The sequence below is a fragment of the Daphnia pulex genome, chromosome 7, assembly GCF_021134715.1.
Source record: "Daphnia pulex isolate KAP4 chromosome 7, ASM2113471v1".
In the NCBI taxonomy this organism is placed as follows: Eukaryota; Metazoa; Arthropoda; class Branchiopoda; order Diplostraca; family Daphniidae; genus Daphnia; species Daphnia pulex.
The window spans coordinates 8,328,804-8,352,776 of NC_060023.1; the positions used below are offsets into that span (position 1 = coordinate 8,328,804).

The window sequence follows — 23,973 nt, forward strand, 5'->3', positions numbered from 1 at the left end:
TTTGGATATTCAATAGTTGTATTTGTTGTATTAGTTGTATTACCAGAAAAATCGTCTGCACGCTGCAGTTGATTTATCCAAATTTCAGTTTCAGTAAATTCGTTTTCTAGTTTTATTTTTTGAAATGACTTGAAAAATAAAAGGCAAGAAACAAAACAAAACAGTAGTTTTGCGTTTCAAATATATTTCCGCGGTTGTTATTGCCGACCTTAGTACTGCCCATCGGAACAATTCATACTTTTTTTAAGACTAGAATTTTCTCCATGGTTTCCACTTTCCAGTAGAAAACATGGTCTTAATTAACATCTTTATGGTTTGTGTGGGTTTGTGTTTTTATTTATTTTGAGATTTATTTATTTTTTAAGGATTCTTATCGATTGGCTTATTTGCACTTATTTGTACGCTCAGGATTTGGAACAAGTTTTTGGCGCCATGGCAATTACAATTTTTAAATTTCTGTTAGATGGTTTGATGATTAATTGGTTTTTTCTTCTTTTGCGCTATTAAATTTTCAGCCACATAAACAATCCAACGAACTTCTTCACTGCAAAATGTTACCCCTGTTAGAAAATAGTATGTAACATCCTTGTTATGTACTATTAACGTTATAATATTAAAAACAAATACAACTCGTCACCGACTTAAAACAGTTTGGGTAACATGGCTGTTTCTATTTTGGCCTTTTGGGTGAAAGGAGTGCGTCTCGAACAAAGGGCTTCGATTCAACCTCCAGTTATTGCGGATGAGTGTGTAATACCCCTTTAATTTCTATTATTAGAGAATATTTGCTATTTAAGGAAAAGAGTTACTTAAGGAAAAGAGTTACTAAAGAAACTTGCGAAAATTGTAAGTTGAATTTGATAAATAAATAACAAAAAAGTTAAATTTCTTTTTTTGTTTTTTATCTTTTTCATATGTTAAATTAATTCCAACAATTATTATTTGTGTTGTCCTAATTCATTTAAGTAAAAAAATACGTGGTTACATAATTCGCACCTAGATTTATCTACCCATGCATACATTGACGAGACGCAGGAATGGACAGGAATGGACAGAAACGGACATGACTTTTTGATCATCGCCAAAATAAGGAAAACTAATTTCGGATAAAAAATAAGTTTGAAATGATTAATTATTTTAATTATGATTGAACATTAATGCTAAAATAGCAAGTGTTTATATTATCTAATTTAAAACAATTTTCGTTAAACAATTAATTAAAAAATGGAGCAAAATCAGTGGTAACAGGGGTTTGCTGATGCAATTTTGGGATAGCTAGGTAGGCTACTAGGATATAAGGAGGGGGCTCTCCACCTACTTTAATCATACGTTCTGTATTAACCTACGAATACGAACTCAAAAAACGGGAATGAATACTCAACCAATTCGAAAACTTCCCGGAACGAAAAAAGAATTTCCGTTAGTCAAATCAACCATTGACAACAGGAGAACGGTCAAAATGGCAAAACCAACAGTCAATGCGACCAAACCAACAACTTTGAATCCGGATAAAATCCATTTAGTACCAGCTAATTCCACAATGGCTTATGGGGCCCCACAAATGCCCAAAGTTGGATTCCGTTTTCAAGGATTTGGCTCGACTTCCATCACGGCCGCCATTCCCAAATCCCAGACTATCCGTCCATTACCAACTCATTTGAACAAAAAGATCCATCCACGTGATTGGTCTTTTTCCCCGAAACCTGAATTGACAAGCGCTATTAAGAAGACTGACTTGACAGATTTGAAACCGAAACCATTCAAAGCCAACCCTGTTCCCAGCAGTCACTATAACGTGCCTTACCAAACTCCTAAGAAAAGCAAGACTGTAATGGCCAATAAATCTGACGCTAAGAATACGGGCGGGACAGATTTGAAACCTTTCAAAGCCAACCCTGTTTCCCGCAGCCACAATGACGAGCTTTACCCACCGTTCAAGATTCCTAAGATAACAAAGATTGAAGTGGCCAAGAAAGCCAACGCTCCCGGACTTGTAAACCAAATGTGGCACTCGTTGATCGACCCGATTTTACACCCGCACAATAAAACATCCCCTGAAACAGTTCCTTTACCCGACAAGAAGAAAAATGTTGACAGTATCACGAGCAAAAAGCAATTCCGAGCCAAACCTGCTCCTCCCAGCACCACTCAGAAACCGTCGATCCCAGTAGTGCCCCAAAAACGCCTTCCTGTCAGGAATGTAAAAAGCATAAAACATTTGGATGCGGAAGAAAAGGCTGAGCTGCAGGAGTTTAATTTGACTGAAAAGGCAATTCATCAACAAGTGGATGCTCACAAAGAGATGACTACGTCTCGTTCCCTGAAGAAAATTGGACCCGAAGAAGAAGATGTCCACAACGCTGACTTACCCGACCATCCCGGATTGGCAAACCGAATGTGGCATTCGATGATCGATCCAATTTGGCATTCCAAGAAACCGGAACCGGATGAGAAATCGATTGCAGGAAATGAAGCGGAAGAAAAACCGGATGAGAAGCAGACGGATGTCCAGGATGAGGCATCCATTGAAAAAGTCATTACCTCAGAACCGGAAAAGAAGGAAAGTGCCACAGGTCATTCTCACCCTATGCCAACAGAAACTGCTCAACCGATGGCAGAAAATGCTGTCTTACCTGACCAACCGGATGAGGAATTTATCGCAGGAAACGATTCTGAAGAAAAACCGGATGAAAAGAAGTTGGATGTCCAGGACCAGGTCGAAGTTGATGAGGATCGCCAAGCACCAGAATCCCCAGAGAAATCTGACCTGGATGCTGAAATACCGGAAACACCCCATGTCCAAAAGATAACAAAGGAGATTGTGACTGAAGCAGCAGTACCGGATGAAAATGAGATTGCACCAAACCCAGAGGCCGATCTGGATCCAATACGAGAGGCTGTTGAGATTTTACCTTCTACTCGGACAATCGAATCTCGGTTGGAGACGGAAGCCGCTGGTACCCGGAAGGTAAGGAGGCGACGCGACAAGAGACGGCGTCATTCTGACAGTCTTTTGCCTAGACCGCAACACTCTGAAGAGAAACCTGAAAAGCCCGAGGAACCCGTCCGTCCGGGACTACTAAAACGCGCTGTGGTGGGAATCGGTTCGACTGCGCTGTCCGCCGGTAGGTCGGTGTTGTTTGGTGTTGGATCGGTGTTGTCGGGTGTTGGATCGGTGGTAGGTTTAGGGAGAAACAGGACACCAATTTCTATTCCCGAAGAACCGGCTGATGCTAAGACTGACAAGAAGCATCGTCATCATAAGAAAAAGTCTCATCAGAAGCGTACAGGAAAGGATCTATAAGTGACGGCGGTGAGTGATTGAGGTGGCGAGGTAGCACAAAAAGATTTCCGTTTCAAACGAACTTGTTGCTGGTTGATGTCTTTGGCTTGAGTTGGCAATACCAACCCTATTTAATTTCCTAGGAAAGGATCCTATTTAATTTCCTGTCATTTGAAACGCGTCAACATTTTCTTTTAATTCAAATTGCCACAGGTGATCAGTGGTATTGCCTTGTTTACAAAATTCTACTTATCTTAGTTAGAACGTCGATGGTAGAGGATCCGACTACAGATGGAATTCTCCCCAATTCAAACCCAGTTGTCCCCTTTGTGCTGGAACTCCTTTGAATTTCAATCCGTGGTTGTCGGTGGCATTATTTGCCATATTAGCAAACATATTATAGTACATCTAGCGGTAGAATTGCTAAGCTTATACATACCTGTGACTTTCTAATGGATTTGAATTGAATAAAAGTTGTAAATTCAAAAGTCAAAAGAAGCACGAAGCATTTCTTTCAGATAGTTTAATTATTTATTCGTGTTTAAAATGAACGTCCAATCTAAATAGTGTGTGCAACCATAGTCTAATGGTTATGGCACGCAGTGTAGTTAGTCATTAAGTCTCTTGTCTCCTCCGGTGGTTTCCGGGTTCTATTCCCCCTCCCTCCATGGTTCCCTTTCGTGCTTGTGTAAAACAATCATGTATGTAACATTGCGTGAAAATACATTTTTTATTAATTTTATTTATGCTATCACCAAACTTGATAAATTAAACAAATAAAAAAAAAATATAAATAAAAAAACTATAACGCCGTAGTACTCGTTGGCAACATTTGGCAACGCAGCGCAATTGAGCCTGTTAAATACAGACGAAGTGACGGACTGACTTTTGTAAATAAACAAAATGGGTAGCCTGCAATGGTTTATTCTGTTTCTTGTCATTCTTTTTTTCCTTTTTAAACGGTAAGAACAATTTTTGGTTTAACAAAATTGTAATGCTAAATTTTTCTTTTTCTGTAGTCTTCTACTGTATGCTCTCAACTTAATTTTCACGCATAAACTAAAAATCGAAGTCCGTCTAGGGCAAGTCGCCCTACTTCCACCTTCTGTACAAAATACTTATTTTTTGTTCAAAAATTTCACTGTTGTAAGTATTTACTATTTATTTTTGCACAGTCTTTATGGTATTCATGACTTTTTCTCTTTACAGCACATTGATAAAGTGAGATTAACCTCATCACTAGTAAATGCTGATACCAAGAGGCTACTGGGGTTGTTGATTGAAGATGTCCGATTCACAAGAGATTGCAGTGTTAACAGCAATACATCACTTCAAGCCACTATTCCAAACCCAGTTGAATCAAATAGAGTTAATCTGCTTGAAAAAATTTTACCCATTCTGACATCATTTGTTCAGGTAGGTGGAAATGTTAGTTTTGAGATCAAATAAATTAAACCTCTCTTTTTAATTGTTAGTTTATGTGCGTCTCCATAAGCAATGTGACTATAGTAGCCCAGTTGAACAACAACAAGTTGGTCCATGCTTCTGTTAACAATCTGAGTTTAGACGGAAGCATTTTACCACGCTCACAGATTGCACTCTGTGGTCTGATAGATGTGTTTTCATGTCGACTTCTTCAGACCGTAGCTACTACTGAAAGGTTAGCTATTTTTCTTTGTAGTAATACCAAATCACCATAACTGATTTAACACTATATCAATCTAGAGATGGAAAGGTCAACCAGCAATCACAATTTGCCGAATCACGAACGAAAACTTGGCAGCCTTGTTTAGCAGAATTTTCAGTTGGAGTTCAAACAGAAATTCACGTTGACCCAGTTTTACCGGCCATCACGGTAAGTGTATTTTGAATAATTATGGTGTTGTGTATTCTTAATTGTTCAAATTAATTTATTTTAGAAATTAATGCTAAATATTTCCAACCCAAAATTGTCCATTAATGACAGACTTGTCAAGGCTTTTGAGGCAAAAAGCGTGCAAGATGATGCACCTCAAGAAAGGCACCAGTCGCCAAATTGGTCACTCTATTTTCCCCGAGTAAGTTTTCTTATATAAAAACCGTAGTCAAGTGCTTCCGTTCCTAATTTTGCTTTGCTAGAAATGCGAATTCAACGTTACTGGCACCGAAATCAAATTGTACAGACATGAGGACGAATCTACTTTCGTAACTACTACTTTAAATTTGTTGGAAATAACTGCAGATACTTCTTTAGACATTAGAAGCGGTACGACTGTTGTATGATAAATTATCACTTTTAAATCTTTTAAAGCTATCTGGTCTCTACAGGGGACAATATGTTTGACACCAACGTTAAGCTACACACTCAGATGTTATACTCTGAGACTAAATCCGGGCGATGGTTTAGTTTGAGTGAACTGGACGCAACCATTCAGGTCTATACAAGTTTTATAGTTTTCTTGTCGCATAAAACATTGATACTTAACTTTAATCAACAGGTTTTTTCTGGCAATATCGATTCAACAGTGAATGCTAATCGCATCGCAATAGTTTATTCAAACGCCGAACTTTTACCTTGGCTCAGTTTGATTCCGTACAAGAAGAAAAAACCCAGTTCTGGTGTGAAAAATGAATCTTCTCGTCAAGCCCCGCTCACACTCAATTTCGAAGTTTGGGATCTTTCCGCGGTAGCGTTATTTCAAGACGCTTTGCCGTTACGGAGTGGCGTTACACACGTTCAACTTCAGCTAGTCGATCACCCGGCAACGGGTGGGTTGAGTTGTGAGTTCGAAGGCGAAACTGTATGGTGCTGTTTAGGAAACAGAACGCCTTCCGACCCTGGGCAAAAGAAGGTTCACTTCTGGAATTCTCCCATTTACGTTGGGCTGATCATTGGCAAAATGGAGAGGCGATTAGGAGTCCTTGGTATGAGCGATTCTATTCACAGCCAGTTGCTGTTGGACGTCCTTCGGTTTGAATGGTCACCAAATCTCATGGAAACGATTTTTGCCATTCGCAAGTATATACGGACAACACATGACTTATCTGTACTTGTTCTAATTTTTAATTCCTTTTAGTGGTCTGCCGCAATCAAATGTGAAACCATTAGCAGAAGAAGAGAAATCTCCGATGCGCGTTTCGCATTCCTTAACGGTCGCCAGTGCTAATATTTTTTTACTGATGAAGAAAGAAAGTAATTACCTTATTTCCTACTTAGACGCTTCTTTTACCTTGTTGTCTAAAGTAACCTATTTATTTTTATTGCTCTGTTTTTAGGTGCCCTAATGTTACGAGTTGATTCCTTGGCTGCCGATCATCAACCGGACAAGACTGTCGTCTCTATCGAAGGGCTTAAAGGTCTCTTTATAGTTCCAGGAGCTCCATTTAGTTGCGCAAAATCTTTTGAAATCAAGGTGATGTCAATTTCTTACACTTTTTTAAATGCTTAATAGTTCAACATTTGTCCGTTGAATTTCAACGAGAAGAAAGGAAACCTTGAATTTGCACGACTGCAATTATCGTTGCGTAAGTCGACCAAGTCTGGGACTATTGACGTTGATCAGTTGGGCCTTAACTGGGATACTCGCCTGCACATGGCCGTTCTACAAGTGATAGAAGAATGGAAAACTTTCCGGGACCGTTTTAACCAATCCAAACCTGTCAAATTACCAACTGTCAAAGATTCTGAACAAGAAACCAAACAAAGCTGGACCGTATCCCTCAAACACAAAACAACCATCTGCGCAGTACTTTCGCCCACCCATACTATTCAATTTCAAGCTGGTATCTTCAATGGTAAAATATTAAAGGTCTTCAGAATTTATTTTAATGTCTTTGTAGATGATTCACGAGCAATGGTCAACGGTCATCCAAGAACTAGTTTCGAGTTGAATTTGCCACGCTGCGCATTACTTTTCGACGGGCATTCCATCATTGAAGCTGAAGGATTGAATTGGAAGCTAGCTGATAACGATCTTGATCTCAAACAGGAAAGAATCAGTTTCGATTGCGAGGTACTTATTTCCGTAAAACTGATATTTTCTTCGTGAGAATTGTTATTTAACTTTGATTACATTACATAATAAAGGCTGCCACAAACAAATGTGGGCTGGTCAGCATTGCCCATTTGCGCGTTTGCTTCCCCTACCGTTACCAGTTTTCCGAAGCCTGCCAACAGGAGATGGTCAGCGTCTTCAAGTGGCTAAAATCGCTGCACAAAAAGCCTCGGCTTCCTGGACAAATAGAGCCACTTTATCGTGACGTTCGTCTGTCAGTTGCACTATTTTCTATGGTGCTCTGTGACGACCCATTTGAAGTCAAGCTCCGTGATAACTACGAACTGCGCGAAGATGAATTTCGTGAGAGTCTCAAACGTAAGCGTATGTTGGACGCTAAAATTGAAGAACTCCGAAGAACGCACCCACTTCTGACGCAAGTAAGTCTCCTAATAAACCTGCACAAGTTTCAGCTAATAACAGTTCGTTCATAGGGTAAAATTGATGAGCTGTATGCAAATCTGGGAGGCCGAAATGTTGAGATATTTGTTCAGCGAGCGCAACGCATGTACGAGGCGAGGCCGATGAGAACGGCTCTGTTCCGATGGGAAATGGAGCAAGTTGATTTGATGGCTTTAGCCGATCCATCTTTCCACGGTTACGCCAATGTCGTCCGCAATATCCAGGAGATGGATCCTGACAGCCCCTGGCCTGATGAAGAAATAGATTTTATTACGCTGTGGTGTCGTGCAGTCCGCGCAACATGTCATCGATGGCGATTTTTACTTCGAGATTTCCCGCAACCGCTTCTCGACATTCACGAATTGCTGCTCTTTGGTCGACTAGCCGGAGCTGAACAACAGTCTTCCTGGCGAGCTCGACGAACCTGTACTGTTTCTGTAGCGGCCCCCTGGAGTGATGTACAGATCGAACGTGGAATGAACCAACTGAAATTTTACCATGATTTTTCTTGTGACGCTGAGAGCTGGCGTCTGGCCTACGGTGCTTGTTGGGAGCCAGTGATAGCCCAATGCAATCTAGCATGGGATTTCGTTTCACCTCCTTCAAAGGTAAAAATTAATAAGAAATGTTAATAATGATAAACATTAAATTTACGTTTTCCCTACGAATAGGATCCTAGTCCAGCTTTGCCTTTTTGGGATAAAATTCGTCTACTCCTCCACGGTCGAGTTACGTTGTCTGTTCAACAATTAACTCTACTACTCCACACATCACTTGATCCTTATAATACCACTGAAGAGATGGAGCTAACTTGGACCGATTTGGCAATGGATTGGACTAATGCCAATTTTATCCTAAAAGGTATTGAATAGCTTTTTATTCATCGACTTTCAAAATTAATTAATTTTAGTTGTTGCTTTTAGGCGAATTCAACGTCTATGTCCGAACGGCTTCCAAATATGATGATTGTCGTCTTTTGCATTTACCTCGATTGAAGCTGACCATCGGGTTGACCTGGCATTGTTTGGCCGATCCCAACGAACATCTCGCTGTACAACCCTGCGCTCCCGATCGAATTCCAGAATATTCGAGCAATCAGGAGCACGATTCCTATCGTGCTTTTAGATCGCAAAGTGTGACAATGGCAGTTTCCTTAGAAACTAAAGCTAGTGGCAGTAGTTCAATTAGTAGTAGCGCAGCAGAAGTGCATGCCCTTGTTTACGGTTCCACTTTACGATGGTTCGAGAACCTGAAGTTCATCCTTTCGGGTGTTTCAAGACCGACACGACGGGGGTCGTTGTTTAATAACACCAAACCGCGAAAAGGTCAGCTTTCACGACATTATAAGGCAGTTCGTTTGGCTTTGAGCCTTCATCGCTTCCATATCTACTATTGGTATGCCATGGTGTCTAATAACAATTCAACTTCGTTAAGTTAACTTGTTTTCCTTTTAGGATGTCCGCATCAATGCAACGCGGGTTCGAGCTTATTTGTGGACGTTTAACACTTAGTTCCGAACATGCTTTACGCCTAGTCGCCCTGGAAGACGGACTCAAGCACCGTCCGAGAGCTGACTGGTCTATTGTCTTCCTTAACTGTGAACTCAATGAAGCGGAAGTTTGGCTTCAAAGTGCCCTTGGTTGGTTTCCTTTGGCTAACTATACAATCAAACTTTGAAGTAATTCTATTCTTAAATTTATAGGGTCTGATAGTGATGATAACGCCGAGCTTAACGTGTCCTTACGTCAACCGGTGGAAAAATTTTACTTTTTGAGTGTCCAACGAGTCTCTTACGGACGCGAAGCGGTCCTGACACCGCCTTTTGTAGCTCCTGGAACAGCTTCCATTGTACCGACACATCGGTTGGTGGTCCAAGATTTAAGAGCCGCGTGGACCAAGAGTAACCGTCAAGTGGCTTTTGCATTGTACGATTCTTGGGTCAAAGCGCAAGTGCTTAAGAAAAATCTTTCATCCGAGGTGATGAAACTCCTCAGGATGCCCGAATCCAGCGTTTCACCCATGAAGCCAAGATCTTCCGCTCGTATTTCTGCAGAAGGTGCCCAACCAACACCCAGTGCTTCGAGCACCAATTCCACAGCGACCCCAACTGCACCTTCAACACCTGTAGCAGATTCTATGCTGCAGCAACTCTTGGCCGACCATCGAAACGTTGTATTTAGTGAAGACCTTAGTTCTACTGGCAGCCGACCAGCTGTTACCGGAACTAGTACTAGTGAAGGCCAGGAAGGAGTCCACCTAAACTGGCTAATTGAGTTGGTTAATAGTCAGGTGATTGATTTTTTGTACATACTTAGTAATTGAGTTGAAATCGAATTTCTTGGTTTAGGTTTTGTTGAAAGGATGCGAAACCAAAGGATACATCATATTGGCAGCTGCTCATGCCAAAATTCTGCAAAGACTTCATCCTCCCGTGTGGCGTGATAGGAGCTTAGTCTCCAAAACTTCATGGAACTGTTCGCTTGACGGGATGCAGTACTTTGCAACCATCAGTGCGGGAGAACAAGATGCCCTTGACGAGAATATTCTTTGGCTCAGTACGGATCATATTGGCAGCGCCGCTAGAGCAGAAAGTCAAGTGTTATCTTCGCTTGATTGTCTGCCTGACATGGTCGGAAGCGGACAGAGCGTCGGAGGCGTCATCTCTGAAACGGTTGGCGGATGTGACTCTTCAGCCCTTCAACTGCAAAGGATCGTTTCCCGTTGTAATTGCGAGATTTTGTTTGTCAGCTACGGACAGAACACGCTGGATCTTGATCTTGATCACGATCTAGAAGGACTCATGGACATTCCCCCTCCACCAAACGACGATGTGATGGATTTGTGGGCACAGCGGGAGCAACCTGTCGATTCATTTACTCTGACGCATCACGATTTGAATATCTGCACCAACTCACTCCAATATGAGATGCTACTGGACGTCATTAATAACCTATTGCTGCATGTCGAACCCCATCGAAAAGAGGCCAGTGAACGATTGCAGCGACTGCGCTTTCAGTTGCAGTTGTCCAGCACTGAGGATCAAAGACGACCCGTTCAACAAATTCAAAATCAACTGCGTTCCTTGATTTCTCAGCTAAGACGCCTGGAGAAAGATACTTTCATGCTCCAGCGAGCCTTAGCAGAAGATCCCTCAAATGCTCAGTTTATAGCCGAATTTGACTCGTTGGAACGCAAAGTGTAAGTTGTGACTTTTTTCTGTGATAGAGTTTAATAATCTCATTTATCTTGTGTTTTAGATATGAATGTAAAGAGCAATTGAATGCGGCAAACGAAGAGCTGGCGATGATGGTATCTTGTCTGAAAGAAGCTCAGTTAACAGCCCATCAACGCCTTCAAGCCGCTCGACAAGGCAGTAATGTCACCACAGTTCGGACAAGTCAAATTAACTTCAAACACGCTCAGTGGCGACTCACAGAAGCCGACGGCCAACTTGGAATTGCAGACGTCGTGCTCACAAATTTTCTGTTCGTCAGATTATTAGATTATTTATTATCGTTTCTGTTCTAAAGGACTCTATTTATTTAGGTACAACAAATTGTCCAAAAGTGATGATGCGTGTGAGCATTCGCTGGAAATTGGTTACGTCAGCTTAGCTAACCTTCTTCCCAACCAAATCTACAAACAAGTTATCGTTCCAACTGAGTTGAACCGCAATATGCCAGTGGATCGACAGGTTGATTATTCCTTGATTATTTTAGTTCCTTTAAAAACTAACTGTTTTACCTTATTTGCTTACAGGTGGCTGTCCGTATGTTTTCAAGAGATAAAGCTCCCGTGGGAGGTATCTGTATCAAAGAGATTTTTGAAGTGAATGTCGTTCCTTTCACATTCGGTAAATAAGAAGTCAAACGGAATTGATCGTACAAAAAATTCTAATGACATTTTCTAACGTTTTACAGCCATGACGTACCAGTTTTTCAAAACGATGATGCGATTCTGCTTCCCCGAAAAGGATCCTGAAACTTTGGACGGCGAGGGTGAGCATTCAGAATCATCCGTGGCGCGCAAAGGAGGAGGCAAGCATTTCAGCAATGTTAACAAGACTAAACGAGGCAAAGAGTCGAGTTTTTACGTTCCAATTGAAGATGATGTGGAGAAAATGAAGGTTTGCACTGGTTTTTACGTTATTAAAAACGAACACATTTTTAATTTTAAAGCAATTCTTCAGGAAAGAGCCGAGAAGAATAAATTGTTCATCTACATCAAAATTCCCGAAGTCCCGGTCAAAGTTTCTTATAAAGGAGGTAAAGAGAAGAACATCGAAGACGTACACGAATTCTTCTTGGTTGTTCCCACTCTCGAGTACCACGTAGGAAACTATTAATAATAATTATTAATAGATTATTTTACGTTAATAATTATTATTACGTGATTATAACAGAACGTTACTTGGACCTGGCTTGATTTATTTTTGGCCATGAAAAATGATTCTAAGCGCGTTCTTCTCTCACAGGTGCGAGAGCGAAAAATTTTACAGAAATGAACTGCAATTCAATTTGATTTAATTTTTCTCAAAGGCAATAAAGCAAAAACTTCAAATTCGACCTCGTTCCCATGTCGAGGAGGGTGGAACACCACAGGAAGAAGACAAAGCGCGTCTACTTTTGGGTGGACTGTCAATGGTGAGAGGATTTAGACAAAAAGGAGACGATTGACTAGTTGGTTTACCTAATAATTCTATTTTTTTCCTTCGTTGTCAAATGTAGCCCGGTGATGCACGTTCGAGTAAGAGAGGCGGATTCTGGAAACCATCGAAATGATGCAACGTTTTGGTTCGTGTTTTATTTTTAATTTTGATTTATTGGAAATGCAAGCGCTTAAGTTATTGGGGTAATGGGGAATTAATCAGCTTACTGAGAAATAAAGTGAAATTTGACCCACATTATTTTAGTAATGCTCTACTACTTGTTTATTTCTATTTGGTTACTAGCATTCCAACATTTGTCACTACTTGGTTACTACTGAACAAATATTGATTGATAGGCTTTTTCTTCATTAATTAACAATACAAATGTTTCTCTTGTAATTACGACAGTCATCGTGTGACACTTGTTGGTTCGCTGAGACTGAGTACGTATTATTAATTCGTAAAGATTTTAAACCGAAATGGCAATAATATTCAGATTTTAAAATATTATTTGCTGTTTGGTGGCTTGATGGAAGTTCTTCAATTCTTAGCTGCATTTATGGACTCGATCCAAATAGGCGAAAGTGAAGTGACAGGTTTTTGAAGCAGTTCGGATATTTTAGCTGGGCGGAAAAAGTCTAGACGGTGACTTTTAAAAAAAGTAACATTTGTGTGAATAACTACGGCTTGAAAGGAGTTGGACTACTATTTTTTTTTTTTACTTACAAATCAGGATTTTCAAACCGTCCTTGAGGAACAGGATAGAGGGCTTCGTATGTTCGGTTAGCACCACTTCCATGTATAGCATAAGCGTTGATTTTTGTTACGTTCGGTGGTAAGTAAGCGGCTGGAATGATGGCTCGACCTTGCCAGCTACCAGTTTCCGTACGTTCGACAACTTTATAATCCAAGGGTAAACTATGACGGATCGCTTTGTGAACGCCATTTAACAACAAAACTATATGTTGGCCCCACCTATTTGATGTAATTAACTATAAAATCTTTGCATAAATAATTCAATGTCATGCTTTAAACTCACGGTCCAACTTCAATTTCGACGTACTGATTCGCGTCGTTTGCCAAGAACAATTCTATGACTAAAAATGGTTAAATGTAATAGTTTATGTTTAATAACATAAGATTGATGCACAAGAATTATATTTTAAATCTGTTTGAACCTTCAAAGTCCCAAAGACCCATGAAGGGTTCACCCGCGGCACCACCTGGATTTTGAGGATCGTTGAAAAACTTTCCTTCGACATCCATTTGGAAGCTCTCGTCATTGAGCGATCGCAGTTCAATAGTGGCAGGTCGATGAGTGAGAGGTTGGTCATCCCTAAAATACATTATAAGCCTTTATTATTTTAACAACACCCTTGCAGTAATACAGCAATTTACTCATAGGTATCAGGTATGGTATTACCAAGTTCGTTCTATTGAAAGTCTCATTGCAAGTGAAAGGCTGGTCCTAAAAGTAAAAAATAAAAATAATTATTATTTTAAAGTCAGCCCAAGTTATATCTAATTCAGTTTTTACTGACGACAATGTAAAACAAAGTACTTCTTAAATGTCACCTAATGCGTAATGCCTAACCAACAGGACTAGAAAACGAGAGAGCATACCCGAATAGCAGAAAACTTATAAGGATGTGACGTACCAGACGACTCGCGGGTTTTGCTTTGAAAACCATGGTCCACGTAACACAAAGAAAAATGTCTTATTTAAAGCAGCTCCACTAGCGAGAGAAATTATTACGTTCTTCGCGAAGCGCTTGATGTCAAAGTAAAAGCAATAATGTAGCGACAGAAATTTATATTTCGATCCTACAACAACAAAATTCATTTGGTTAGAAGCCCACCCATTATTCCTTGAGGCGAGGGAGGTAACAAACGAAGTATATGCAACTCCAGTCCTTTCATTTAAACTGCACGGCTTCTAACCTTTTACCTAAACCTGTTATGCATAATGTAGGAAATTATAATGCACGGTATATCACGAATACCGTTTTACTTCTTCTACGCACCGCGCAAAATTTGCTAAAAACTGGCTTTAGGAATATTTACCTTGCTGAAAACAAAGGTATAAATATATATTTTTTTTAAATTTTATCTAGAATCTAGACGAAATTCGTTGTATTCTATATCTTCATGCTTCTTTCTAGTCGTTCATTAGGTTTAGCCCTTTACATTTGTTTGTTTTAACTGATTATTGCTGCATTTTTTAGAGATAGGGTGCTACAATGTAAAAAGAGACACTTGATTAATCCGCTTTTATTTCCGTAATATTCGAAGTAAAAGAAAACGAGAATATAAATGAAAGATACATATTGCCAGTAAGAGCTTAATTGGCAAAGGGCATAAACAGCCAACACCACATGCTACTATTGCATTCAAAACTGCATATAGCATTCTGCAATGATATTAAATCATTCTTGCAAATCTTTATCGAAAACGTAGACACCCAGGCCTTCTCCGACACGCTGCAAATTAGTAACCATCTTCGCTAACTTATTCATGGATTCAGCCTGCTCTTTGAGATATTCTTCTTCCAAGAAATTTGTCAGATGGGAATCATTGTGACTAGAAGCCACTTTATGTAAATCCAACAGAGCCTTAAGAAAAAGAAGTTAAATATATAAAAATTATTAGAGTTTAAAATAATTAAGTGATTACCTGGTTCACTTGCTTTTCCATATTGAGAGCGTATTCCATGGCAGCAAGTGTAGTATCCCAACTATCCTGTGCAGGGCGGTCAATGGGTTGAAATACAACTTTTCCTCCACGCAAGTGTTGGTACTTAATGAATTTGTCAGCATGTTCATGTTCTTCTTTAGCAGAATCCATAAAGAACTTTGAGAATCCCTTAAGAGCTACATCATCACGATCATAGAAAGCAGCCTAAAAACAGATATTCCATCAAGTTAATACAAACAATTGTTATGTTTTAACATTGTTTGTACAGCTGACATAAGACAGCTTCACATTGCTGCGATAAAAAATATTATGTAATTTCGATCGTTACCAACGCCAAATAGGAATAATGAGCAAACAATTCAATATTGATCTGCTTGTTAATCCCAGCTTCGGTTTCATCATGGTAGTTCTGACGGCACTTCGACATTTTCTTCGTTTTTATTTTTTGTAAATTTAAATATGCAAAAAATATGTTGAGCAGCCAATGTTTCAACAGTTGATTATGAGAAAATGTCCGATCACGCACTGGTGAGGCTGGACAATGGGTAAGTAATGGGAATAGCAAAAACAAATCTGAAGACTGAGTTGTTCTCTGCGGTATTTGCAGAAGGAAATTCGCAGTAGACACTAGCGCCATCTGTGCAAGTTGATTGGTCGCCATGGAAACAGAATTTATTTTTACAATAGAAAAACATAATTTTTTATTTTTCCCTTCTTTAGATTACTTTAAAATTATGAATATAGAACGAGGAATCAAAATTACCCAAGTAGTACTGTCATTAGTGAAAACTAGAAAACAATATCGATGATAAAAAAAACAAAAATTCCAAATTGGCGCCTCATTCTATGCCCAAAGCCAAATGCCCATGTTGCCTACAGAAACATAAATATAATAATAAACTTAAACAAATCCAAAAGGAATTAGAAATAAACCAAATTATCTAAAAATAAGTTTTTTTTTCATTCAATATGTTTCTAAATTAGATGACGAAATTCAAACGAGATTTACTTCTAAATTGTCAAGCGCGCATTTCCTCTACTCAACGAAGCAGCCATTTTATCTGACTCCTTTCTTTGCTCTTCTGCCATCCTCGTGTAGCAAGGTATAAAGATCTCTCGTTTTAGTTTTTAGTCTTTGAATTGAATTTGCCCTTAATAAGCTTTTGTTGAGTACTTCACTTTTGTAAGATTTATCTTTCTGAGTAATTATTTGTAACTTTTTTGCATAGTTTTAACGTTTTTTAAATGTATCTGTACAGTGTTGATTGCCGGCGTGGTTACATTTTCAATCTTGTGTCATTTTAGATTAAAAAATGGTGAACTCCAAAGGTTATCGTCGTGGTACTCGTCATTTGTTCTCCAAGAAATTCAAGGAGCATGGTGTTGAACCCCTGTCAACTTTCTTGAAGGTGTACAAGAAGGGAGATATTGTCGACATCAAGGGCAATGGTGCCTTCCAGAAGGGTATGCCATTCAAATTCTACCACGGCAAGACTGGTAGGGTTTTCAACGTCACACAACACGCTGTTGGCATCATTGTCAACAAACAAGTTCGTGGAAAGATCTTGCCTAAGAGGTATGCATCCCTAGTATGTCACATGTGGTACGTTAATTAACAGTTTCTTCTTGTTGACAGAATCAATGTTCGTGTGGAACACATCAACCACTCCAAGTGCCGTCAAGACTTCTTGACCAGAGTGAAGACCAACGAGAAGCTGAAGAAGGAAGCTAAAGAAAAGGGCATCAAGGTGAATGTTAAGCGTCTACCTGCCCAGCCAAGACCAGCTCATTTCGTCTCCACCAAGAACAATGAGCCAGTTTTCCTTGCTCCCATTCCCTACGAGTTTATTGCTTAATTGTACATCTTAAGCCTGAACTTCAAATAAAAGTGGATGGACCTCAACTTTATTTTTCTTCTAGTTTTAGTGTATTAAAGTAGACCTAATGCACTTGGTGGTTAGTCGTGACGACGATACGGTAACAGCCGACGAGTGTGTAGGTGGTAGTAAATTCTTGGTCAAGCATTTGGGTTTTCGTTCATTTCTATGATCCAGACTTCGTCGATGTGATTACCAACTTGATGTTGGTTATTGCTATTGATGAACTGAAAAAATTGACCAGATTCTATCTAAAGAATTGTACATCTTCAGCTTCAAAGTAATTATTTTATTTTTCATTCTGTTTTTTTGTGGTGGGGTGTTGAAAAGTACAGGAACCCCTAATGCCACACGTAACACATACTCGAGAGAAATAGTAAAAGTATTAATCATATTTTAAAATATTTATTTCAGGAATTAACGATAAATTGGCAACCTTTTTGCGTGTAATCATCATTTGCTATTTTCGCAACGGTAAAGCTACATCCTAAGTTTATACCTGAGACAACCTTAGGCCTGTAACATCAAGTCATCACTCATCCTACTACTTCTCAAAGGTAAATCATTCATACATATTTATGTGTAAGCTGTTTCATGCGTAGAAAGGGTCGACAAACGCTTTCCAATTTAGAGCGCCTATAGACTGCACCAAATATAAAGCGTAGTTTCCCACAATAAAATTGATCCGCAATTGTTATGTCATTCGAGTGGCACTACGGTGCTAAACCGAGTTTTGTGGCTATCGACAATCGTTTTGTTTCTTTTATTGGAAGTATGATCTAGATTTCTGTTGGGCCGAGTATATTAACTCGTAAACGTGTTAGTGTACATACGCGGCAATCAGACTAGTTAATGTGTTAGAAGCCTACGTCGGTTGAAATAGAAATTGCTTGTGTGGCAATCTCGAATTACATAATTTGTTAGAGCGTGGTTAAGGATGTGAAAATTAGTTTATGGTACGCGATATCGTTAATGTTGCGTTAAGGGAGAATGAAAGAAATTTTTATATTTTCTATTGTTGGTTTTAGACTGCAGGCGAACCTATCTCCCACCTCAAAGCTATCTTCTTACTGGCCGATTGAGTTTTATGTTATTTTCCATTTTGTATAAATGCGAAGTAGCATATTCGAATTTTGGCAACCAATAGTAATTAAAAAGTTGCGCATAAATTTCTCTTGCCTTTGGGGTTTTCATATTTGCACATATTCGAATTGGGGGTTTGAATGCATGCAAATTTAGTCAGTCGCACATTATAGGAAAAATTTTAACTTTATTGTGTCTGTATTGTTAGATATCATTTACAAAGTAAATAGTAAGATATCCGAATTTTGTCAACCGAGAATAATTAAGAAACCCAAAAGTTGCGCCTAAATTTCTCTTGCCTTTGCGGTTGTCATGTTTGCATATTCGAATCGTTGAATTTGTGGCTCCATTGAATGCAAATTTAGTCGGTCGCATATGACATGAAAGACAACGGGTATTTGTACTCGTGCACTGTTACATCATTTACCAAAATATGGCTTCTTGTTTTGTAACATTTCCAATTCGGTACTGCCTTTCGGTCTTTTTCAGTTCCTTTTTCCTTTACATCGGCCTTTCCCTTACTTCTCAAAAATCCCCGCAATATGAAAGCCATTTCACGTTAAGACTTTGAAACGGAATGTTTTTTTTTTCATCTTTTTAGACAAGTCGTGATAGAGTGTCGTCATTTTGTACAAATTAAAGAGTAATCTTTTTGAAGATTCTTTTTAGTAATAGTAAAGATTTTTTTTTTAACTTAACAGTTTTACGTAAGATATATTTTGGCAAGTTGAACAAAGACGTTTGCTGATTGCTTCACTATCCGTCCCGTTGTGCTTTCTGAGTTCCGTTAAGTAAGGAATGATGCAATGCGTTTCAACTTTCAGGCGTCTAACAGGCGTCTAACGTTTACTATTTGTTTTTTTATGCGCGCTATTTGTTGTACACTTTCAGCAAACCCATTAAAACATATGCGATATTACTAGGCACCTGTTGAATCGAAAATGTTAAGTTTAATTCTTCTTTTAAATACTGTGCTTGGCAATGCGCGTGAATTTCGGTATTTCCACGTCTGTGACTAACCCGGTAAAGATGCAACGTGTGGTTTGTTGATAACCTTGAATTTTCAATAAAATTTGGCAACCAAAATTTGCGTAGAAAAAAGGCAACTGTCGATTTGAAAGAGGGAAACCGACGACACACGCACTCAAGACATTTAAGAGAAGTAACGATCTGTTGTCCACTCACGTCAGTTCTTTCTCGACTTGATTTCACTCTAGAGCTGCCACACTCTCGTTTATCTTTTCAGCTTAAGTGAACAAAAAATCACCTTTTTCTAAGCCCTCAATCGTATTCCTCTGCTAAACAAGTTTAGGAGCAAAAACAAGTTTAGAAAAAGAAATTTTGAAAGTTCGAAATTTAAAACAAACTAATTTTTTTTTAGAAAATGTGCTATACAGGTACCCTCAGAGGTCGACAGTCCTCAGGGAAAAAGTCTAACCCGTTGGGGCCAGGTTATTTTATTCTTCGAAACTTGTTGTTTTTTTAATTCAGGTGTGCCAACAACAAATAAAGATCCCTCAAGGACTGTTTCAAGATTTCCTCTTTTTTTTCCTATATGGCAATCAATTGGTCTGTTATTTTGGTACATTCCAACCAAAGGCAAACCGAGGGAAGTACCTCTCATGGCCAGAGGGTCTCTAGGAGGAGCTAAAGGGTATTTTTTTGTTCCACAACAACAAGGAAGAAGCGTGAGGCCAGGTGATGATCGGGTATAAATTCAGATGATGTCGGGCAAGAGTCGGCTTAGTCTACACCCGTCGAGAGACAAAGATTTCCACCCTAGCTAGCATGAGACCTGTGTAAAGGAAATCGAGGTCGAGACTGGATCTACCAGCCTTCGTATAGAGAGAAAACTTTCACTTGTGTATCTCGCATAGCCCGTGGCCCGGCCAGCACTCGCTTTACATTACCGTTTCAGCTCTCGAACCCTACGTTTGCTGCTGTCGTGGTGTGTTTTTCCTTCGCATACACACACACAAAAGTGTCGTTGCTTGTCAGTCAGTGATCGACGACTGTGTGTCAATCGATTCCCACTTATAGGCGTGGGAACGTCGTTTCAGCCCTGTCATCCTGTGCGGATTTTTTCGAATCCGGCCGAATTAAAAACAAGAATCAAAGTGTGAATGCAGATCATGTAGTGCGTGTCGTCGTCGGCGCAGTGTAATGTGATCCGAATTTGAAATGGCATCGAAAGTTCTGCGTTGCTTCTTGTTAATTTTCTTCATTTTCGCCTATTGCCATTCGGTTACTTGGTATCAACAAGTTTTCGCCAGCAAACAACAATCACCCATCGTTTGCAATCGCCCTGGTAACGTCTATTTTTTTTTTTTTAATCCGAGTTTTATTTGATTAGCAAAAATGTTATTGTCGCTCAAACAAAGTGCTCCTCGATGACACGCGTCGTCTCCTAAATTAATTGCTCCTGTTGCGAACGAAGGTGAATTTCTTCAGCTAGCCGTAAACAAGTGTGTACTCGAAAGACTAATGTTTTCTGTGCCGCTTGAAAACGAAAGTGAAAGTGAAATTTCAACAGGTATCTGAGAGAGAGAGAGAGAGAGAAGAGGGGGGTTGCTGGTTATATCTGGGAACCTTTTTGGGAAATTAAGTAGGTCCTTGCTCGGGGGAGAAAGCGCGCAAAAGGAAAAGTGGTATGTGCTGCCCTACTCCTCGGGCTTCTCTTGGTAATTCTCAACCGGTGGAAGGGTGCTTGTACATTACTGTCACATTTTCTGTTTGGTCGAACAGCAGCAACAGCAGCCTTGACCCAATTTCTAAATTCTGTTCATCGTCCGCTGCTGCTGTGCCTGGTCGTCCAAAGAGCCGACACGAGGCGCATTCACAACACGGCCTTTTGTGTTTGGGGTTTTCTTTAGACTTTCCCTCTCATTTCTTCAAGAAAAAGATGTTGCTAGTCTTCTTTCGAATGATTGTCGCACTCCATCGCCCGTAAAATTCGATTGAAATAAGATAAATGACATTTTCAATACGTGTAATCTGAAATCACGAAATTGCGTATTTCGAATTGCTATGGAATTCGGTTGGAATAGTATTAGTGAAAGTAAGAGAATTGTCAGCGATCTTCAAACATCTTTTGACATTTTATACGGAGAAACTCGGTAACATAAGTAGCATACTCTGAACACGTAATGTAAAACGGTTCATGTTTTAAAAAGTAATGGAATGTTTAGCAGTAAGTGTGTACGTGTTTAAAGAAAGTGGTTAAGAAATAGCGCAGTTTATCGGTGTGAAGGTAACTGAAATTCAGTTGCGTCATTCGTTCTTGCAGAGAAAACCAACTACCAGTTTTTCAGGTCACTATGACTAAGCAAATTAACAAAAAGCACGTGACGCAACTCCTTGGCTGGTGACTGGCTACTTCTTAAACGTCTGCTATAGAAATCGTCTTAGTTGAATAAATTCACATCTAATAAAATGCCCTATAGTGATAAATCCATTTTTGGGTGATTATATATTTAATTTACCTTTTTATAATAGCAATAACTGCAATATCTTTTATCTAAAAAAGAATTGTCTTCGCGATTTTAGATACACTTTTCTCTCAGAAGCAAATTGTAAAAGTTTATTGTACTTGACACACAAAAAAACGATTCATAATAGGGAATGAATTGTATATAACATGACATTCTACGATTGAATTGCCATGGGCGGGAGTTTCAGTTTCATTCTTCTCAAAGAAGAAAGTTCCAAACTGGTTCTAACAAATGACATTTGACTCACTTTCCCGTGTCTGTTGATTTCGTGATGTCCTTTTGATGAATGATATGGGCTAAATTAGGCGTGTAAATTTTGAGTAGCTCCCACCGAAATTGTAAGTAAAATTGGTTTACTTTTAATCAAACTTTTCTCCCTTTTTGTGCTTAAAATCGTTTAGCGTTCTTTGTCTAACCCTGATGATTCCGGCCATTGGCCTGATACGTCGGTCCGTCCGTTCCAGCAACGAAAGGAAATTTCGTAATAGGGTTTTCCAGAAACGTTTTTTTTTTCTTTAAATTTAAAATTCAGTTCAATTTGATTAAACTTAAAATTGAATATTTTAAGATTTTTTCTATATCTGAATTTTTTTCTAATTATTAAATTTAGAGTCTCTCTTATCTAAAAGAGCTTTAAAATACCAGAGCTAACAGATGCGCAATCAACGCTTATAGCTAGCTAGCCCAATTTGAATTTGGGTGATTTTTTAAGTTATTAATTTTTCGTGTTGTAATCGATAACTATAAGCCCTGGTGTTGTTGACAGCATGACAGTGTGAATTAATTTAAAATAATTTCTCTCTTTTTTTTATTGATGCAGATTTTCTTGACAATGTGTATCCATCTCGAGCGAATGACACGAAATCCTTTTTAGTTCACACACTCCAAACCAACTACAGTGGATCCTGTTTAGAAAAGACGAGCGCCTATCCAGATGCTTTTGGGTGCGATGCTTTGCCAACGAAAGAAGATTTTTTAGCTTCGTCACCCTCCGAAATCAAGGCCCAAGTGATATTAAAAAGCGACTTACTAAAATTCAGCTCAATGGTCATAAACGCCTTGACAATCCTGGACATTGTACTCAGCCGGCGCACTAAACCTTGGAGATTTCTACTGCGCGTTTTATACCGCGTAGGCCGGTCGAACCTTAAATGGGGATTAATTTGGGCGGCTTTTCAGCTTTGTTCCCATTTTGAAGGTGACAGGGTGACAGACATCATTGAAATTGACATTGAGAAGTTGCCATTTGCCACAGCCGTCAGTCAGATGCAACAGATATGGATCGCCCTTCAGTCCTACCCGATGTTGTTGGCATTGACCTTTTTCATTTACAACCTTGCCGTGAGCTGGATCGTCCATCTACTGAAACGCCGGAATGATAACCACAACGTCATGACCGCCAACGAGACTGATGTTCGTCAAGTGACCACTAACGTTACCAATGGCGCCACAAATGTCCGACGACGAATACTTTCTCGATGGTCGCTACTGATCGACTGTCTTTTTCGACCCCTGTCCTTCGACACGGCTCACAGTTTAATGGATTTTGAACTTGACGAAAATGTTGAACAATTAATTGAACGCCTTGCATTGCCTAATTTGTGGCTGACACCGACCGTGCCAACGGATTACCTGAAATACCTCCCTGTTTGGCGTTTTGAAGGCTGCATTGCTGGAGAGTCTCCTCGGCTGGATTATTCATCTGCCCAGTCTTACGCCGATGCAGCAGCAGATCATTGTCATTCCGTTGCAAATAGACTGTGGAATGATGACCAACCCCCGTCGACCATGAAGTGGATTCCGTGTGCGGATTGCGCCATTTGCTTGGACAAATACCGCGTCACTGTTGACGTGTGCGGTCTACCGTGCGGTCACCAATTTCATCATAATTGTATTATGGTCTGGCTGCAGCGAGACAATCATCATTGTCCGATTTGCAGATGGCCGGCTTATCAAAACAAATACCTTTCTATTTAATGTGATCTCATTGTGTGTGTGTTTAAATTTCCATCTTCATTCTAACTTTAACGGTTCGGATTTCTATTTTGACTTAGTTGTGTGTCTTTTCGGATATTTTAACATAACCAAAACGATCATTTAGTTCAGACATTACGGAGGTCTTATTTTAATTACTTATTGATTTCTTCAATTCATCGATGTCAAAATATTTATCAAAGTCAAATGCCACCGCAAGAGATTCTTGAGAAGCGATTTTTTTTTTCGGGCAGGTACTTCTGTCTGTGATAATGAGCACTGGACGAATAAAATTTTAAGTATTGCGTAACAACTTTTGAATTTTTTGACTTCATGAGCAATTGGTTTGCTTCTGCTTAAGTCAGAATCCGAGATACATTCTCACATTCTTTCTAATAATTTTATCTATGTATAAAGCGAAGATCTGTGACTGTAATTGATTCTTTTTTTAAATAAACGAACCTTTTTATCATGCAGAAATTTTCAT

At 39.4% G+C, this 23,973-nt stretch overlaps 5 protein-coding genes and 1 long non-coding RNA gene across 11 annotated transcripts; 4 read left to right on the forward strand and 2 right to left on the reverse strand.

Moving 5' to 3' along the window:
- Window positions 1-4,134: 4,134 nt before the first annotated feature.
- LOC124198597 (protein KIAA0100-like) lies at window positions 4,135-12,622 on the forward strand. Its single transcript, XM_046594513.1, has 28 exons — window positions 4,135-4,245; window positions 4,303-4,429; window positions 4,493-4,699; window positions 4,759-4,943; window positions 5,009-5,138; window positions 5,203-5,340; window positions 5,402-5,528; window positions 5,591-5,697; window positions 5,761-6,281; window positions 6,340-6,455; window positions 6,539-6,675; window positions 6,748-7,045; window positions 7,103-7,275; window positions 7,350-7,697; window positions 7,752-8,327; window positions 8,391-8,580; window positions 8,643-9,114; window positions 9,174-9,358; window positions 9,422-10,008; window positions 10,067-10,917; window positions 10,977-11,204; window positions 11,266-11,413; window positions 11,479-11,572; window positions 11,640-11,845; window positions 11,909-12,049; window positions 12,122-12,193; window positions 12,258-12,362; window positions 12,447-12,622. The coding sequence occupies exons 1-28, from the start codon at window positions 4,187-4,189 to the stop codon at window positions 12,498-12,500; spliced, it is 6,582 nt and encodes a 2,193-aa protein (XP_046450469.1). The 5' UTR covers window positions 4,135-4,186; the 3' UTR covers window positions 12,501-12,622.
- LOC124198598 (UPF0462 protein C4orf33 homolog) lies at window positions 12,520-14,305 on the reverse strand. Of its 5 annotated transcripts, none has more exons than XM_046594515.1 (6): window positions 14,026-14,305; window positions 13,791-13,835; window positions 13,546-13,703; window positions 13,407-13,464; window positions 13,094-13,342; window positions 12,520-13,016 (listed from the first exon to the last, which is right to left on the reverse strand). In XM_046594515.1, the coding sequence occupies exons 1-6, from the start codon at window positions 14,208-14,210 to the stop codon at window positions 12,908-12,910; spliced, it is 804 nt and encodes a 267-aa protein (XP_046450471.1). In that variant the 5' UTR covers window positions 14,211-14,305; the 3' UTR covers window positions 12,520-12,907. The 5 variants fall into 5 exon arrangements, with proteins under 5 accessions (XP_046450471.1, XP_046450473.1, XP_046450472.1 ...); XM_046594517.1 differs by having other exon boundaries at window positions 13,991-14,159; XM_046594516.1 differs by having other exon boundaries at window positions 13,791-13,841; window positions 13,991-14,158.
- Window positions 14,173-14,723, forward strand: LOC124198600. Its single transcript, XR_006876622.1, has 2 exons — window positions 14,173-14,262; window positions 14,340-14,723. It is a non-coding gene; the product is annotated as an uncharacterized LOC124198600 (long non-coding RNA).
- On the reverse strand, window positions 14,623-15,697 carry LOC124198599 (soma ferritin-like). The gene is made up of 3 exons (XM_046594519.1): window positions 15,390-15,697; window positions 15,041-15,265; window positions 14,623-14,979 (listed from the first exon to the last, which is right to left on the reverse strand). The coding sequence occupies exons 1-3, from the start codon at window positions 15,486-15,488 to the stop codon at window positions 14,794-14,796; spliced, it is 510 nt and encodes a 169-aa protein (XP_046450475.1). The 5' UTR covers window positions 15,489-15,697; the 3' UTR covers window positions 14,623-14,793.
- A 330-nt stretch (window positions 15,698-16,027) lies between these two features.
- LOC124196693 (60S ribosomal protein L21-like) lies at window positions 16,028-16,964 on the forward strand. Of its 2 annotated transcripts, none has more exons than XM_046591860.1 (3): window positions 16,028-16,164; window positions 16,367-16,637; window positions 16,698-16,964. In XM_046591860.1, the coding sequence occupies exons 2-3, from the start codon at window positions 16,375-16,377 to the stop codon at window positions 16,915-16,917; spliced, it is 483 nt and encodes a 160-aa protein (XP_046447816.1). In that variant the 5' UTR covers window positions 16,028-16,164; window positions 16,367-16,374; the 3' UTR covers window positions 16,918-16,964. The 2 variants fall into 2 exon arrangements, with proteins under 2 accessions (XP_046447816.1, XP_046447817.1); XM_046591861.1 differs by lacking the exon at window positions 16,028-16,164 and adding an exon at window positions 16,198-16,244.
- Window positions 16,965-19,209: 2,245 nt separating this feature from the next.
- On the forward strand, window positions 19,210-23,962 carry LOC124196692 (E3 ubiquitin-protein ligase RNF103-like). Its single transcript, XM_046591859.1, has 2 exons — window positions 19,210-20,329; window positions 22,333-23,962. Exons 1-2 carry the CDS (start codon window positions 20,203-20,205, stop codon window positions 23,487-23,489), a joined length of 1,284 nt encoding a protein of 427 aa, XP_046447815.1. The 5' UTR covers window positions 19,210-20,202; the 3' UTR covers window positions 23,490-23,962.
- Window positions 23,963-23,973: the final 11 nt, after the last annotated feature.